The 19,985-nt window shown below is 33.9% G+C and overlaps 1 protein-coding gene and 3 non-coding genes across 8 annotated transcripts in view; 2 read left to right on the top strand and 2 right to left on the bottom strand.

Annotated features, from left to right (window-relative positions):
- Nucleotides 1–72, top strand: trnad-guc (transfer RNA aspartic acid (anticodon GUC)). The gene has a single exon. It is a non-coding gene; the product is annotated as a tRNA-Asp (tRNA).
- Nucleotides 73–1,859: 1,787 nt separating this feature from the next.
- On the top strand, nt 1,860–1,931 carry trnad-guc (transfer RNA aspartic acid (anticodon GUC)). Its single transcript has one exon. It is a non-coding gene; the product is annotated as a tRNA-Asp (tRNA).
- A 3,735-nt stretch (nt 1,932–5,666) lies between these two features.
- Nucleotides 5,667–19,985, bottom strand: part of st6gal1 (ST6 beta-galactosamide alpha-2,6-sialyltranferase 1) — a 36,410-nt gene continuing 22,091 nt past the window's right edge. For 4 of the 5 annotated variants that reach the window (XM_073934475.1, XM_073934476.1, XM_005161298.6 and 1 more), the window contains 5 exons: nt 15,539–15,803; nt 12,256–12,353; nt 12,074–12,175; nt 8,917–9,091; nt 5,667–8,428 (listed from right to left, as the gene is read on the bottom strand). In XM_073934475.1, the coding sequence (XP_073790576.1) occupies nt 8,163–8,428; nt 8,917–9,091; nt 12,074–12,175; nt 12,256–12,353; nt 15,539–15,803 (906 nt within the window). In that variant the 3' untranslated portion in view covers nt 5,667–8,162. 5 annotated transcript variants of the gene reach the window in all.
- Nucleotides 11,867–11,938, bottom strand: trnad-guc (transfer RNA aspartic acid (anticodon GUC)). Its single transcript has one exon. It is a non-coding gene; the product is annotated as a tRNA-Asp (tRNA).

Genomic DNA, 19,985 nt, shown 5'->3' with positions numbered 1-19,985 from the left:
TCCTCGTTAGTATAGTGGTAAGTATCCCCGCCTGTCACGCGGGAGACCGGGGTTCGATTCCCCGACGGGGAGATGCAAATGTTTTTGAATTGTACCATCATAATTTTAACATGCAATTTGTATAGTATGGGTTCATATTCATTTATCCGTTTTCCTTCAGCTTAGTTACTTTATTTATTAAGGGTCACCACAGCAGAATGAACCAATAACTTATCTAGCATATGTTTTACACTGCATGCCCATCCAGCTGCAATTCAGTACTGGAAAAAATAAATTGGGAATAAATCTAATTTAATCATTGCTTAAAATAGTATGTTCAAGTTTAGCTCTGATTTTTTATTTTCACAGTTACTACGATAGGGTATATGCAGAGCTAGTGTTTCTTCCCATACTGATAAACTTCCGGTAAACGGTTAATGTGACTTTTTTTCATTTATACGGTTCATTTTACAGCATCGATGTTGTATTGTAATTAAAATACAATCAGTTAAATAGACTTTAGCATTCATTTAGTTGCTCAAGCGTAAAATGAGATGAAAAATTAAAAGTCCTTCTGCATACGACATACTACATCTGCATACTACATATACCCTATGCGCTGAATATTTGTTAACTTTTAATATTTGTGTTTGTTAATGTAGTTTTAAAATGTCAATAAAATAATACCGTAATGTCTTTGTAATAACTATAATTGATTATTTAACTTTATTAGACTTAGGTTTAAGTTGACACAAAAGTTATGAAAGCTTATAATGGATATTAGGATTAGGCATGAGCCAGTATATGATTCTGAAGGAATGATAACCTTTCAAGGTATCACGGTATTGTGATTACTGCTCCAAAATAAGTTCTTTTTAAATGTCTGGGTTAAAAACAATACATTTCCCCCCTTTAAAATCAATATATTTTACTTTTTGAAAGATTTAAAGAGTAATTCAAGTAATAATGTATGTGAACTTTTATCCTTGCTGGTAAACAAGTAACAGAAAAGGGATTCAGTACACATTTTAAAACTCAGTGTCATTAAGTTTTAAGATCTGAATAATTAACATGAACACTGGGTTCTTCTAGAGATTTGCACAAATTAAAACAATATTAAGTCGAAACACAAAAATGGAAACATACAAAACAAAAAGTAATAAAACAGCAAAGAAGTAATGAAACATAATTCATATTTATTGAATGTTCATTAATTATAAACCTAATGTTTGTTCCAAAAAGAACTGAGTTGTTATTCTTTCATTCACACAGTGAACTCCTGAGCACTGGAACACTGCAGATGGACAAACCTGCCTTTTTTAGAGTTCCACGTTGGTAAGATTAATTATGCTAAAACATACAAGTAATAACATGGAAGAATATATCATTTCTTCTGTTTAATAAAAACGACGCTTATTATATTGTTATTACTATGTATTTGAGGTTTAGTGTACCAATGCATATCATGGAGCTCCTTTTTAGTGTAGTAGTGGTAAGGCTGCAGTTCCCTTAATGACCACTGGTGGACCACTCGCCTGAGTTTCTAAATCGAACAAACAGCTTGATTAAGATAGATATCTACATGCAGTGTGGAAAATTGCCTATTTTCATTCTGCTGTAACTAAAGGACATACACTATCCATTGTTCAGATAATACAATGGTTATGTCCAGTCTTGCTTCGTTTTACAACCTTCATTGCAGTTTATCAAGTCTTCCAAGTTATTATCAGAGTTCCAGGTTGGTAAGATTAACTATGCTAATACATATTAGGTAATAATATGAAAGAGCAGAGCACTTTTCTTGTGGTTTCAAAAAATGAACACTTATCACAGTGTTACTATGTACTTGAGGTGTAGTATGGAAGTGCACAACATGGAGCTCCTCGTTAGTATAGTGGTAAGTATCCCCGCCTGTCACGCGGGAGACCGGGGTTCGATTCCCCGACGGGGAGACCAAATCTTTTTTTTTTTCTGCCTATAAAATCCATACATTTCCTTTTTAAATGTCTCTTTTACTCATATTTGGTCATGTTCATCATATTAAAGAAAGTGACAATTTAGCAGTGTAAGCAGTAGTTGTTTTATTAGTGTTGATAAAGACAAACAGGGTTATTTGGGTAAGTTTGGCAGGATCCACGTTATGGAATTTAGGACTATGTACATGTTGAGTCTGCTTGAAATTCAGTCAGGATTTATTGTCATTTAGTTAATGTAATGAAAGCATAGGGGTATTCCACATTACATTCTAGACTTTTGATTTCTGTACATTACTGCATAGAGCATATCAATTGAAACAATAGCACTGACAAAATTATGGTGGCACATTATTTATACACAGGAAGAACATTTGTGATTGTGAACCAATAATGTCAAGGTTGGCATGTTGAGAGCATTTCAGTGAAAGTTTTAACAAATACACTAGCATAAGTAATCCGCTTGCTAAGTCATGATGTATAAGCTACTGTTTCCTGGTCTAGGCCGCTAATATTGAGAAAAAAATCATTTCATGACAAATGTTTTGTCATATCACACATTAAAGTGCATTTTTATAAGCATGGTGTACACAAGAGTCTCGACTTGCTGCATCTGAAACATCAATATTTTAACAACTTATAAAAGATTAATCATTTTCTGTCCATCGGATATTAGGCATGGTTTTATATACAGGGGTAGACTTAACCAATAAGCGAGGTAAGCAGCCGCTTACAGCCATAGAAAATAAGGGGGGCCTAGACCAATGCCAAGAATTGCCTAAATTAATCAAAATTTGTCTGTAACCATTAAGATTTTAACGTTATTACTTCTTTTTAAGGCGGTTCATTCCGCTGTGGTGACACCATATTAATAAAGGGACTACGCCGAAAAGAAAATGAATGATTGAATACTTTTCAAATCCGGGGGGGGGGCCAATGAACAGTGGAATGTTCCTTACATACTGCACATACAAATATTAAAATCTAATCACAAATATGGCTTATTAACTGTATACATAGTTGTAACTTGTTTTATTATTTGTGAATTTAGTGTATTTAATTTTTACATTAAGAACATAAAAGTTTCACTTAAAATGTATTATACTTGGGCCCCATACCTGCTTAGGGCCCCGAAATCCGTCCCCATATATATTTATATATATATATATATATATATATATATATATATATATATATATATATATATATATATATAATGTGATTGAGATTTTCAAAAATATTACATCGTTTTGTACACGTTTAATATTACCATTTGTTAAGTCTCCCAATACTATTTAATATAGCGCTTGGACCTGGAAGCCAATTCGCGTGACAACACGCTTAACAAGCAATTAAGCTGTAAGCTGCAGTTCACTTATCGCTATAAACAAGGATTTCTGAATATCTGTACATTGCCCATTTTCATTTTGCTGTAATTAAAAGACATATACTATCCATTGTTCAGAACATACAATGGTTTTGTCCAGCCTTGTTTCATTTTACAACCTTTATTGCAGTCTAGTAAATCCCTCAATTCCATTGTGTTTGTACGACAACTTTGGCATTTTAACAAAAAAAAATTTAATTCTTTTAATGCTGACAGAATTCTTAAAGGGAAAATTCTTGGGAAATAAAAACGAATTTGTCATGGTATTTGAGAAATATGGAATAGACATAAAAAAATAAAACATATTTACATTTGACAGTTTGCATGTGCATAGCCCAGATTACTTTGATCGATTTAATATATATTTTTAAAACTTTGCAACACCATAACAACGCTCATTTACGACTCATTTGACTTGTTTTGCAGAAAAGAGCATTGGTTTTTATAAATTAGCAATTATTTGTAATCGTAAATGTAAAATACATTCTATGCTTATAGCGTTTTCATTTCATTTTTAAACATTTTGTTATTAGAATTTGCTTTATGCTACAAATCACATATAAAGATTATGTTCTGCCCTAAAAAAATAAAGTAAAAGCAGTTTTAAAAAAAGCATAATTTCACATTTCAGCAGTTCAGTTCATCATTCTAATGTAAAGTAAACATTATCAGCATTGACCAAAAGTTGCTTTAGTAAAGTCGGAAAACAAATCATGTCAGTTTCATGTTAATTGAGGCAAAAAATAAAGCTTGTATGCTAGAAAATCTAAATGTTTCTAAATGGATAATGTATGAATGTTAGTGGCCTGCCCCACACACTTAAGGGTTTAGAATAACTTGTATCGCTAGGAGCAGGATTTATATTTACACACGGTAATCTAAGTGTTTGAATATGGAAGAGACACATTGACATATCCTGTAAAAACACACCAAATCAATAATACAGCCATAAATAAATGCTCCTTTTCCCCAAAAAAACGCCTAAATATATCTTGTTCCTGTGTTTTCAGTTGAATTTTAAAACATTAAATCATGCACTGTATGTCTTTTCCTTCTAACAATAGTTATTAAATACAACTAAATACAAGTTTACCAAAGGTATGATAGTGCAATTTCAGTAAAGCATGCAAGGACATTCTCCACGGCCCTACAAGTGTAACAGAGTGCTATAAGAGGAAAGGTGTCACAGTGTAAATACTGAATGCATACAGATCTCCATCTTTCAAAAAATATGTCGCTTTAAAGCATTACTTTGCTAATGGCATGTGTGTTGGCAAGATCACTTTACAGTTTGCATGAATGTGTTAGGATTGCAGTTGCATAAATCGAAAAACAACCTGCACGTTAGGGAAGCAGCAGGCTGGCTTTGGACATAGAGCTTTGCGTGCTACACTTTAATGGACAGAATCTTGGCTACTTTCCAACAAAGAGCTTTATTTTCTCTGATAATCTGGACTTTTTTGTGAAATTGTGGATGAGTGGCTGCAAAATGGCAGGGCCCGTATTCACAAGACGTTTAATCTTACCTCCAAGTGTTCTCCTAAATTGCAGTAAAAGATTTTAGCTCAGAGTTTTAGCCTAAAACCTGTCCGCAAAGCTTTTAATGAGGAATGTAAGCTAAGAGGAAGGGTTGGGTTGACCTCGTTTCTATAGATGCCAACATGATCATTAACTATTTACACAATGATTGGCTGACAGGGGACGGTTCTCTATCAGAGATTTAGTCATAGAAATATTGTAGAGGCCAAGGTAAGGTAGCCATATTCAAATGTTGGTTCAAAAAAAAAAAAATGGTGCCGCGTTCAAAATAAAAATGTTTTCTTTAATAATGTTAATTAAGACAAGTATATGTTCCAACTATTTGTCAGCATCTTTGTGTGCTTCTTGTAAACAGTTAGTGGACATGCATATAAACAGCTTTTTAATTAATAAAGTAATAATGGATGATACTAGTCATGTGATTATATTGAGATTTTGGCCATAATGCAATTAAGCTTCACCTCATTTAAATAATGCAATCAAGCTCATAATTGCAGCAAATTGTATAGGGGGCTTTAATATAGACAAATTACATTATTGTACTGTAGCAAATAACGTCAACTCTTGGCTTTCATTTTAGAACAGACTTCAGCAGAGTCCCAAACCTTAAATCTCATACACAAGGACTAAAAAAGCTAAAAGAGAGAGAGAGAGAGATCAACATATAAACTAATATAAAACTGTTGCATACATCATGCGCGAAAATCACGCCAAAGTCATTAAGATTAAGATGACTACTGGTTTAAAAAGGCCTTAGAAGATGGCCAAATGAGATAGTTTCTGTCATAAACTCTAGTAAAATAACTTGTCTAAAAGAATTTAAGAAATTAAACCTTGCAAACATTAAATACAGGAATGGAAAAAAGAGTGCTTTTTGATATCAGCTGTCAGTCAGTGCCCGCTCTTTTTTTTCCCCAAGTCATTTCATCTTTGCCGTTGCCGTGTAAATGCAGACAATCGGATACAAACCACTTTAAAAGATGATGTAAGCTGGTCATCAAAAAAAAAAAAAAGATTCAGTCACAAAATTAGGATTGACCATCAAGCTATAGAGTGTAAATGCAGCCCGAGGGGCCGATCACATTGAATGTGCATTTACGTCTAAAAAACGCAAGGTGCGCTTTTTTATGTCACAAGGCAAAGACTGAGTCAGCTGGGTATTTTGCAAGAGTGTTGCTGTTGTTATTAAAATAACTTTAATGTCTAATAATATTGTGATATTCAAGATTTGTGAAGTCATACAGCTCCGGATTTCTTCTCTATCTTCAAAACTCTCCCTTGTTTTCTTGACTACATAAACACTGCAGGCTCCTCAATGGAAAACCAGCCTCTGCTTTCATTTGATTGGAGAATGAAAAAGACGCGAGTGATATAACATGCTTTTTCCGCTCTGAGTTGATTTCAGATGAGAGCGCATGGCGCGCAAAGGCAAAAACGAGAGACGCGCAGGGCGCAAAAGCAATGCGCAAAATGCTCGCTGCTATTAGTAAACCATTCAAAAGAGGCGTGAGATTTGATCGGCCCATGTTCTAACTCATGTTTCACAGGACTCATGATTTTACAGGACAAATTTACCTACTTTTTGACTGTGCTTTTGTGGACTCTGAAACTGATATTATTTCATTTTGTTATGTTATATTATTCTATTATTATGATGTTATGTTATTTTGATACTTGTACAAAAGTTAGTATAACTCTTGCCACCCTCATCTCCAGTGTTATAGGTGCACAAATATAAAACCCTTGTGGACTAATTTGGAGATGGAAATATTTTCCTTTATGTATGATATCTGAGATTCTGAAATTTTCCTTCCATTCAAATCATTGAGCAGTTCCCACTCTTTACCCTCATCCAGAGTCAATATGTAGAACATGACTGCAGCACAGGCAAACATGGATAAGATGGCGTCACTGTCACATTTCTAATGCAAATACAGTGATGTTATGCATTAGATGTTAAAAAATTTAAACGGTGACCAGTAGCACTCTTGCACACAGTGACTTATTTGGACATTTAAATAATTGTGGTAAAAAAAATAATAAATACAAATTCTTAAGAAAAAATATGAATAATGGAAATTGCATGTAAATGGGAGTGAGCTTTGCTTAAAAACTAAAATCAATGTTTGTATTTGTTGGTGAAGTGATTGTATCCTAGCAACAGTCATAATAACGCTGATAAAGGTGATAACTTTTTTACATTTTTAATGGTCAAATGTCCCTAAAACGTTCACTTTGAGACATCTTAGGATAGTTTGTGGTTTGTTCTTCATGACTTGAGAGACTTTTTCACTACTCCTAATACTTAACCGATAAAGGACTAGTTTTAGTGCTAAAATGCTTTGTGAAATATTTTAATACTTACATTTTAGAGTTCCAAATTTAGTCCATGTCCATCATTATAAAGATATACTTTATTTTTAGCAATAAGTCTTATTGTGAGTACGGGCCCAGAAATTAATCATTTTTTGTTTTTTGTTATTTTTTTAGATTAGTGCTTGAATTTGTAGTGCACTGAAAATGAAAATGTGCTGTTAATTTACTCAACCTTTTGTTATCCAAGATGTAGGTGACGTTTCCTTCTTTAGATCATTAAATTGATTTTTAGTTGATACTCTGGTCCTTGGAGATTCATAAAATGCAGTCAATGGCCACAAGCAAAACCCATAATACACTGAGGATCTAATGATAAGGATCATTTGGTCTGTGCAAGAAACTGAACATTGTTTGAAAACATCATATTTAATATAACAATTTTACCTAGAATAAAACTGTCATTTTATGAAAAACCAAGGAACATTGGTTAGGCACAAAAAAAGAAACTCTGGTTCAGCACAAAAACATCTTTAATGTTTGACAAAAAAGTCACCATCATCTAGGATAGTCTGAGGATGATTCGATTTCCAACAAATTTTCTTGTTTGGCTTAACTATCCTGTATATATGTCACATTAGGCAGTGTCTGAATGTCATTGAGAGGCAAATATGTGATACTGAGATCTTTTCTGTTAATTAACAGCAAACAGTTTGCATTTTCCACTATGGGGCAAGCTAGGAAATAATGGTTGGTAGTTTACAACTACACAGAACTTCTACTGTTATTTTGTGTCCGTGTGAGTTAAGAATCTCCATAAACAACCCTTCGTTTTTAGTGTGTTAGTTTTTCGTTCTCCACCCGTAAAGCCGACTCCTGATCTCCCTCAGAGATCAGAATGAATACTTGTTAATCATGCGCTGTATTGTTACATTCTGAGAGTGTACCGAGCAAAACAGTTCACTCTCAGATTACGTTTTTGAATGAGTGCTGGAAGTGCAGTTAAATGTGGCGAACCCAGGAAGAGTGACCCTGCCAAGTGTGTAGATATCTCGGTCGGAGCCTTGGTTCATCCTCTTGACCAGGTTTTTCTCATAGAGTAATGGGTGGTAGGCTCCGAGTGTGCAGGCAGCATCACTGAAGCGCTGGTAGTAGTGGCACAGCTCGGTTTTTCGCCGCGATGGCAGGAACTCGTACACGTGTACCACTTCACACAGGGACATCATTAAAACTGTGCCTATGGAGATAAAGGAGAATTATTGTGGATTCTTTAATTGGCTTTTACAGTACTCACCTGCAGTGTGTTGCCTTAGTTATTGATGTAATTACCCAATTGTTTGATTACGTTAGAAATTGGGTTAGTTTTTGTAGGTTTTTTTGTCACTGCCTACTTCAGAAATACTGTGAACTTTCATTTATTTTTGTTTAATAGCATGTTCCAGCATATAATCAGGCAAATTATGTACAGTATGGACATAATTCTATGTAAAAAAACAACAATGTCAGAATACATGAGAAAAAGTTTGGTCTGTGTAAGTGGTGCTGAAGTAGAGATTTATACAAAAGGAAACTCCTGCATGCGAGTATGAAAAGAGGGAAAAATTAAACACTTACAAATGAGAAGTTTGGTTTACACTGACTTTTTTTATAATAATGAAAAGCCCAAAAGCCCTAATATTTATGATCAACTTTCCCTGTTTTATGTAAATACTCAGTGTAACTTACCCAGCAGGCCTGATGAGGGTGGATTTTTTTGGATGGCTTCACCCATGTTGTCTTGTATTCTCTGCCACAGCTGCCATTCCATTCGCGGATGTACAATGTAAAATGGCTGCTGAGGGTGCAAGCGGCGATATCGCTGATACTGTTTAAATATGGGGTAATCTGTCTTGTTGAACCACTGAAAGACAAGAAAAGAATTTTTAAATATATATAAATTATATATATATATATAATATATATAAATAGTTTTTTTCCATCTTTTTTTTTAATAAAATGTTTCTGTTCATCAAGGCAGCATTTATTAAATGCGCAAAAATTGTTAAATACTTATTAAATATTTATTTATTACTTATTATATGTATTTTCAAATAAATGTATTAGTCCAGTCATTATTGCTTTTGTTACTATTATCATTAATAATTATAATATTAATAATAAAAATAATAACAATGATTAATATTAGAGTGATTTCTGAAAGATCCTGTGACTCTGAAGACTTTAGTAATTAAGCTGAAAATTTGTCTTTAAAATCACTGGAATAAATGATTAAATTAAATTATAAACTTATTTTGAACAAATATTTTATGGTGCAATAACATTTCACAATTTTACAATTTATACTGTATTTTTGATTAAATAAATGCAGCTATGGTGAGCAGGACAACCTTATTTTAAAACATTTAAAAATCTTACTGACCCCAAACTTTTGACCGGTATTGTGTGTTTATATATATATATATATATAAATTAGGGCTGTACAATTAATTGAACATTTTGGCTTCTAACGATTATTAAAAATCATTAATCGAGATAAACTATTATTGCATCATATACCACCCCCTTTCCAGTTGTACTCATTTGTTGCTCTTAAAAGCGTGAAAGACCGCATGCTTCTGTGCATGTGTGCAGCGTGCACACAGTCAGAAGCATGCGGTCAGCATTCGGTCTCATTTGCACACTGAGACGAGCAGAGTGCACACATCTAAAGTCATCTTAACGTGAGCGCTTTAATGGTCAAATAGGTATCAAAACTCGTTGTTTAGTGATTATTCATATTAACCCTCAATAGTGTTATAAACAAACAAGTTGAGAATCATAAGACATGTGAAAGCGAAACCATTAAAGTGACAGCGCAATATTTCTGCTGCCGCCTGTTTTTGTCATTAATTAAACAACAAAAGGAGAAAATCACTCACTGCTCATGACTAAAGGACTAGTGTTTTTCTTACAGTGAAGATGCTTAAAGCACGGTTTGTTTCATATTTTTATTGTATTGTATTTATTTTTTTTTCCTTGGCAGCGTGGAAAATAACTGCATATATGCAGTTAAAGTCAAAATTATTAGCCCTCCTGAATATTAGCAACCCTTTTCCCCCCAATTTCTGTTTATTGGAAAGAAGATTTTTCTACTTTTTTTCTGAACTTAATAGTTTTATGATGGCAGTACATAATATTTTACTAGATATTTTTCAAAATACAAGCATTCAGATTCAAAGTGTAAAGGCTTAATTAGGGTAATTAGGCAGTTCATTGTATAACAGTAGTTTCTTCTGCAGACAACCCAAAAATATATTGCTTAAAGGGGCTAATGTATTGACCTTAAAATAGGTTTCAAAATATTTAAACCTGCTTTTATTCTAGCCAAAATAAAACAAATAAGCCCTTCTCCAGAAGAAAAAAATATTAGAGGAAATATTGTTAAAATTCCTTGCTTTGTTAAACATAATTTAGAAAATATTTATTTAAAAATTAAAAATGTCAGGAGCGCTAATAATTTTGACTTCAACTGATTAATCTTGAATTAATAATGAATAATCGTGATTACAATTATGACCAAAATAATTGTGATTGTATATATATATATATATATATATATATATACACACACACACACACACACACACACACACACACACACACACACACACACACACACACATACATACATACATACATATACACACACACACACACACACACATATGTACACACACATTTATTTATTTAATTGAGTTTTGCAGTACTGTTAATATATGTTGCAATAATAAATCAGAATTGTGAAAAAATAATTCTTATTTTACATTTTGATTGTTTTTTAGGTTCAATATGTATGCATTGTGAGTGAAGTTAAAGAAATTCAGTTTGAGCTTAAATTCAAAAGAAAATGATTTTGAAATATGTCAAAATCATGATTAAATACAAGATAGTATTATAAAGGTATTAAAAGGTTTTACATTTGTCTTGTGCATAGCTGTAGACATACTTACTATACATTTTATATATAGTTATATATTGTAAATATTAACAATAGTTTTGAATGACATTGTTGTACATTACAATTATGATATATATGTGTATAATTTTATCAATGTAATAGAATAACTCAATTCACAATTTTAAATATTTCTTTGAATTTCACTTTAATTATGTTTTAGACAACACTAATAATTTTAACAGATCTATTAATATGTGTATTACAGTTATTATATAAATATTGTACAAATATTTTATATATATATATATATATATATATATATATATATATATATATATATATATATATATACATATATATATATATATATATATACATATATATATATACATATATATATATATATATATATATATATATATATATATATATATATATATATATATACATACATACATACATATATATATATATTCACACACACATATACACACACACATACATACATACACATTTATTTATTTATTTTTATTATTTTTTATTATTTTTCCAATTTTTGGCCATTTTCTCATTTTCCCATTTTACTTGTGTAATTTAATGTGAAAAGACAAACAGCTTGTTTAGACAATTAAAAGAACTGTTTGCAATTAGGTTTTTGATTAGAATTTGTTTAAAGTATTGTATACCAACACCATGTAGTGATGCATACTTGGGAAAACAAGAAAAAAAGATTAGCATCTCCCCGTCGGGGAATCGAACCCCGGTCTCCCGCGTGACAGGCGGGGATACTTACCACTATACTAACGAGGAGTGGCTTAGTGGTTGTATGGTGCAACCAGCACAAGTACATACTACGGGTACACGCAATAGTCAGTGAGAAAGCAGGGTTTTTTGCCTTTTTTTGTGTTTGAAGAATGCTAGAAAGTACACAAAGCCCATTCTTACCTCCCATAGATCTGAAGAATAAGGGCTAGGATCCCAGCTCACTAAAATCCCTGCACTGTACAAAGAGCTGGAGAGGAAATGGTGGTCTTCAGATGCCATTAACTATGCAAGAAACAAGCAATGAATTTCATAAGCATGTAACCATATGCTGTTTACATTTTTCATTAGTTGAAGGAAATTACCTGTGAATTAATAAGGCGCACTGTTGTTTTGGAGCCCACGTCTGTCTCAAAACCAGCTGTCGGTGCGGCATTGAATCGTATCACTGCGTCATGAGAATCTACAATTCAGAAACTTTATTAGTAATACTGCATCATGTATAAAATCAGAATTATTTTGATTGTAGAATAGATAGCAGACATTGTGGGGGTGGAGTATTTCCAATGTTTTAATGGAGTATCAAAATTCAGGTATTTCTTCATGATAATTCAATGCAAATTGCTTTGTCTATTGTATATAAATGAATAGTGACAAACACCTAAAAGGATAGTTCACCCAAAACTATGAATTATCAATTGATGGGGTGGGGGTGGGGGTGGGGGGTCATTTGGTGAATTTCCAAAGTTAAATAAATTTGATCAAACTATTGGTATTACCATATTTTAACCATAACTCAGAGGAAATAAAAAGGGTTAATAGTTACATTTAAAAAAACAACAACATGCAAATTAAATTTATATAGGCCTATTATTGTATGTGCAACATTTGCATGTTTATAAGCACCTCAGAGGAATATAAGGGTCGCAAGTCACTGGCATTGTTATTTTGGAGGTCACGGGCTAAAACGTTTGGGAAGTCCTGAACTAAATGACCCTTTTATGATGAGTGTGAGCCTTTCACAATTTCAATGGGTATAAGCCTAACAGCAGCTGAAACATCTGATAAGAGGTTCCTGCTGAGCTTTGTAAATAAACAAGGGTTTGTTTGAAGTTAGTATAAAGTAGTGTCTCACAGACAGTACTTTGGGTTAAGTTACTTAGGGCCTACTCACACTATGCCATCCGTACCGTGCCCAGGCCTGTTTCCCGGATCGTTTGAGTGCGCTGAATCGGGCTCAAGCACGGTTCACTTGGCCGGCCCTGGCCCGGTTGGAAGAGGTGTGCCTGAGCCCGGTTCACTTGGGCTTTGTACGCTTGTGTGTGAGTGGAAAACGCGCCAAAGCCCGAAACTGAAAGCGAGATGTGACTTTTAAGGCACTGTTTCATATGGATTTATTAATAATTCTTACTGTTCAGTGAACGCAAACTGCCGTAGTTTATTAAAGGGCCATGAAACCCCCTCGTTTCAGCAGGGTGTTTTCACACCTCCACTTTGGAAAAAGTCAGAAAAGTGGGCGTGTCCAGCTAGGGGGGAGTGTCGGAGAAACTAAAGTGGGATGGTGTGGGAGTGTCTATTTGTGCACGCGCGAGTTTCAGAGTCAAAATACACACCCACAGCGGACAATGTGACTGTGTTTACATGGACATCTGTAGTCGAATTATTTGCCAAATTATTAAAAGTTGGACTTTAACTGCAGTTTGGCTCTTTCATTCAGGGAATTCATTCATGCCTCTCGCGACAAACGAAATATATTCGATTCAAGGAACTGCTGCAAGCGTGTATTTTTCATGCAATGTTTGATACCGCACGGCGAATGAGAGAGAAAAAAACTCCGCATTTCCCGGAAACTTAGATGCACACGGCAGGTAGCGTCAGAAAGCCGCGTGTGTTATTCCGGTCACAAAATGCGGTGCTTACATTTCTGCACTCAGTGCAATAGTAACTTAATTCGATACGAACAAACTGAATAAACAAAGAGCACTGGTCGCTCACTTACCAAATCTGTAGAGACAGGACAATCACCAGCAACTAGAGCCGCGTCTATATGGAGAGAATACTACAAGCGAATTCAGATTTCAGCGTTTGCAGATGAGAACAGCTCTCAGGTAAACAATTTTTACCTGAGTTACGTAAGTTATTGTTGTCGAGCATCGCGTACACTGTAATCCACACGTGATCCAGATAAGCTCTCACAGAGAGAAAATGAAAACGAAACTTAACGGCAGCAAACTATAAACGCAACACTTCACGCTTGTTTTGCCAACACAACGTGGCGTCTTTGTGGCGTAAACACGGTGACACTAATGAATATTAATGAAGTTCCACAATAGAGCGCGCTGATTGGTTTGAACCAAGCCTTACTCATGCATTAATGTATCACACTGTAAGACGTAATAAGACTCACTCTGGCACAGACGCCCAGTCTGCACGCTGGAATACACGCTATTATGTCATGACCGTGACGCAGCTTCAAAAATTCGTTTCAAACAGGAAGTACAAATTTGCTTGAAATAACGCAAAAACAACCAATTTACACTTTTTAGTGAAATATAGGTGTCCTAATAGTGTTTTTAGCAGTGTGGGACACATATACGACTGTCAACAGCTCAAAAAATGTGTTTTGGTGTTTCGTGACCCTTTAAAGAGGCAAACCCCTCACTGCACGACAGCTGCACGCATTCAGCAGACCTCTTCATTCCTGCAGCACGAGAGCTTTATGATTGTTTATGAGCGCCAAAAGTGGCGGATCTGTTCGGCGAAATATTTGACTGCGTGTCCCCGCATCCCTAAGAACTGTTTGGCGAAATATTTGACGGCATATCAAACAACTGAAACGATATAACTAGAGAAATCTCCACTGTGCTGCTGAGTGAGAGAGTGCTTCTCACTGAACAGCGCAGCAGCGATGACGTAAGCGTGCCAAACCCGTTTGTGGTGTGAGCGCGGGCCGTCTGGGGAGACGGGAGGGGGGGACAAGCGTGCTTTGGCCCGGTTCGAGGCAACTGTACCTAGTGTGAGTACGGCCTTAAAGACCGACGGGTTAACATCGATGCTGAGGAACTGTACTATACATTGTCTTCAATAAAGTCTTTTCCTCGTAATTACTTTGGTCAGCTAACTTATTGTACAGTATGTAATAGAGTCATCTAATACATGGATGAGCCACCGAAGAACGGTAGAGCCAAACAGCTACATCTGACGGTTGTAAACCTGTAGCCATTGACTTCCATAGTTTTTATTTTTCCTACAATGGAAGTCAATGATTACCTGCTTTATTCAAAATATCTTATTTATTTTAACAGAAGATAGAATAGAAACTCATTAAGGTTTGGAACCACTTGAGGGAAGGTAAATAGCGTATAAACATTTTTGTGTGAACTATTCCTCCAAAAATGTATATGATTAAACTGATCATATCAATAAAAAAACAGCATTACAGCATTATTTAAAACAAAACAAAAAGACAGAGTGAGAAAACTTAAAGCATATTTTTATTATAATAAAATATTAATAGAAATTCAGATTTGAATATAAGCTAAATCAGAACACAGTATATACACTATCTACCAAACAGACTTATTTTATTTTTAGTGTATATCAAATCAAGGAAATAAATCTAGATGGTGTCAAAAATTTAGGCATTACCTATTTCCTTTCCTAATCCAGAGTTTTTGAGAGATCCTGCAGACGACACCACTGCACAGGTTTTGAACGGGCCGACATCAGAGGTTATTTGGCGTGGAGGTAACTGAGAGCCCCATGGAAACCCAGAAAATGGCTCCATATCTGGTGTTAAAGTTGTGACCTGAACTTTCTCCTTAATTTCACAAAGAATTTCTGGTCCACTGAGTTTGTAGCGGTGTGCTGCTCTCACTGTTGCAGGGTACTTGACTCCATATTTATTCATTGCCTGAAATGAAAACACAAAAAGACTACGATAGACTGGCAAAGCTATAATATTTATCTGGTTTAATAGTCATTACAAAAAACAACATGCTCTATACATTAGCTGTATAATAATAAAATATTGTGAGAATTGGTGTAAAATCCATGTGATTTTCTGTGTCATGTTTTTAAGTGTCCACATTTGCTAAAATGTAATCACATGGGTTTCACATGGAAATGTTTAAAATCTGAAGTTTATTTTTTGTTTCACATCTATTTTATATGGTTTTTAACATGATTGCATATGTGGAGCTCCTGTGAAGCTCATAAGCATAACTTTGATTTTAATTTGTTATTTAAAAACACTTACAGCTGGTAAAATGTAGGATTGTGCATTCATAATTTAGTTTTATCTAATTCAGGGGTTCTCAACTGGTTTGGCCATGGGACTCACATTTTTACATGGTCATCAGGCTGCGACCCAAATTTTTAGGAACTATAATACAATTTTAGGAATTATTATTAATTTGTATTTATTTGTTATCATACAAAAGTAGTGACAGATAAATCATAAGAAAATCACTTAGACTTACAAATATACAATATTTTAGTGCTGTCATTTAACAAAATGTATTAAATTATAGAAATGTTACTAAGTAAAAACGACAAATACTGTTAACAGTGGTTAGGGTAAGAAAAGGTTCAGTTACCATGAACTAAACTGAACTGTTAATAAAACATGTTGGCTGGTTTCTAAATATTGTTTTAATTTAGAAGGTTTCATGCTCTCTTGTGAGAGCACCTGACTACATATGACACACTGAGGCTATAAGTCTTTTTTGGTCGTCAAAATATGTCAATCCATACTTTACATATTCGGGGTCGCACTTGCGCTTCGACATATTTGTTGCTGTTATTAAAAGAAATTTCACATGTCAAACAGTAGGGTTGTCATGCATGCATTTCAAAATAAAAGTCCAGTATAAGCAAAATAAGTTAAATTAAACTTTTGTTGTTTTTTTGACCACACACCCAGCGACCCACTGAAAATGTTTCTACGACCCACTTTTGAGAAACACTGATCAAATTAAGGTTTTATTTAACTTTATTTTTAGCATCTGCCATATGAATGAGTTCTACTTCTTTGTGCAATGATTTTGCTGAAGTATATTTAAAAAAAATTAACAGAGAGGTCATAATTTTAAATTGTGATAAATTTATCAAAAACAAAATAATTATTATAATTTTTACTTTTAATTTTATTATGCAGCTCTAATTTGTTTTTAGCCAATTATCAGATGGCAAAACCTAGCACAACAAAAGGGTAGATTTTGGTAAATATAGTTGCAATAGGAAATTTTCTAATTTATTTAATAATATTTAAAAATTTCTAGAAAACGTTCCTTCATATTAACTAACATAGTATTTATTTATTTTTTTTACATTTTATAATGAATTAAGTACAATAAAAACAAAATCTCATTTTCGAACAGAATTACACTAGTTTTTGTCCTTGATTTGCTTGTCGATGTCTTCTGCTTAGTCATCTATCCGTTGAGGAACAGAATTTGTATTTTATGAAATCAAATTCATTTACAAAATTAAATAGAATTTATTAATTTCAGTTAGCTTTTTTTTGTAACTCAAAAACCTTTAAAAAAAGGTTACATCGAATTATAAATTACAATCTCTGTGTTAAGGCATTTGCCCCCAACCCTTTGCCATCATACTCGCTCTCCTCTCAAATGCTGACCCAAATCAAAAGTTATAGTGGGCCAAATTTGGCCCATGGGCCCTACTTTGCGCATCTCTGGTAACAAAGCAAAAAAAAAAAAAAAAAAGTGTTTTGTGTATATTGCACTGGAGGATATCAAGCATCCAAAATGATTCACAATTGTAATACATTGTGCATATACGAGATGGTATATTTAACATTTGAAAACTCGTGAAGAGCTTCTAAAAGGTGAATGAAGTCAAAACAGTGTCATGGATTCTTCCATCACACACAAATCTGCTGCCGTTTTCACCTACTGTACTGACTGGTAATGAGCGAAATGTGCATCATGTTGTTTGGTCCATGTTGTGCTCATACTTCAGAGTTTGTTTGGAAGGAAACAGAGACCCCTATTTAAAGCACTGTAAATCCATTATTTGGTGCAAACTAAGGTTTAAGAGGCAGCTTTTACACTTATTTAAACGAACCAAATTAACAGAGATAGTTAATTTTCATTGAACTAAAAACAACAATAAACACACCCTGAGATGGGCTTACATGCTTTCTGTTGGTTTGCACAGACAACAGTGTGAAGAAAGCTAATATAAAAGGCTGCAAATCTAAAGCTTCAAAAGTATCAAATTTTATTACTTAAAGGCAATCATGTAGACTATCTGATGGCCTTTTAGTAATAATAAAATTTTATCTATTGTGATGGCCATTTAGTATTAAATTAGGGCTGTACGATTCTGGCTAAAAATTATTTATTCATTTATTTATTTATTTATTTGCCTAAATTCAAGATTTTCTCACGATTCTATAGATGTAAATAAAAGGTTAATACAAGTAGGCTATTATTATAGTTATTCTTAAACATATGGTAAAAAAACAACAATTATATTAGGCTTATGTGTAGGTCTACTGTTGGTTAAAATGGCAAATTTTGTATAGACTTGGAATGGTGGACTTGAACAGACCCTGGTTGTTAATGCACAATAAAGTGATGATATCGAAATATTAATATTCATAATTCTGAAGTTGAATTATTGTGTTTGAGATGTATGTTTGCAATCTGTCATTGACAACATTGTTAGATTATTTTTTTCACTGGTAAAATAAGATTATAATATAAAAATATAAGATTTCCTCTTGCACTACACTCAACAATATATAAGCTAGAGTAGTTATACTGACACTGTTAAATATTTATTTTCATGTACAGCACTTTGTGTTCGCAATGAAAGAAAAACCATATCAAATGCTTGTCATAATCATAACTCTAAAATGCGTTATGACCATTTAAATGATGTGACCGCTTTCAGTTTCACTTTTACTGCCAAGTGCGCTCATGTCATGGCCACCATCACTGTGAGAAAAAATAAAATCATACTTCCTGTGTGGCTCACAAACGACCACTCTGTGCAGCAAGCTGAACATTATTTGCAACTTTATTTTGTTATTTACAGCCTATGCACGTTCCATTCACTAAACTAGACATCATCAGCTGGCGTACGCGTCGTCTCTGGTAAACGCACAGCTCACGGTCAGCTAACATTTGATTTCGCAGCCACGAATATCAATCATTACATTGAGAAATTAAATTTTGGGTAAAATATAAATTAGGGCTGTGCAATTAATCGAAAATCCGATTTCGATTTTAGCTTCTCACGATTATGAAAAACCATTAATCGAGATAAATGATTATTTACTTAGCAGCACGAAAGACCGCATGCTTATATGTGTGTGTGTGTGTGTGTGTGTGTGTGTGTGTGTGTGCAGCGCGCACACACAGAAGCATGCAGTCAGTATTCCATCTCATTCGCACACTGAGACGAGCAGGGCACAGTCAGTGCACACATCTAGAGTCATCTTAACGTGAGCGCTTTAATGGTCAAATAGGTGTCAAAACGCGGTGTTTAGTGATTATTCATAATAACCCTCATTTGTGTAATAAACATACGAGTTGAGAATCAAAAGACGTGAAAGAGAAACCATTAAAGTGAAAGCATGCGATGTTCCTGCTGCCGCCTGTTTTTGTGATTATTAATCAAACAACAAAACGAGAAAATCCCTCAGTGCTTTTGACAGAAGGACATTTGAAGCTAATGAGTTTTTCTTACGGTGAAGATGCTTAAAGCACAGTTTGTTTCATATTTTTATTGTATTGTATTTATTTCTCTTTCCTTTGCAGGGTGGAAAACATCTGTTTAAATGCAGTTAAAGTCAGAATTATTAGCCCTCCTGAATATTTGCAGCCTTTTTCCTCTCTAATTTCTGTTTTATGGAAAGAAAATTTTTTTCAACTTATTTCTGAACACAATAGTTTTAATAACTCATTTCTAATAACTGATTTCTTTCATCTTTACTATGATGACAGCACATAATATTAGACTCTTTTCAAAATACAAGCATTCAGATTCAAAGTGTGATTCAAAGACTTAATTAGGGTAATTAGGCAAGTCATTGTATAACAGTAGATTCTTCTGCAGACAA

Source organism: Danio rerio, chromosome 21 (genome assembly GCF_049306965.1).
Source record: "Danio rerio strain Tuebingen ecotype United States chromosome 21, GRCz12tu, whole genome shotgun sequence".
Lineage (NCBI taxonomy): Eukaryota > Metazoa > Chordata > Actinopteri > Cypriniformes > Danionidae > Danio > Danio rerio.
The sequence above is the reverse complement of the archived record's forward strand: the minus strand, read 5'-3'. Positions and strand labels throughout refer to the sequence as shown.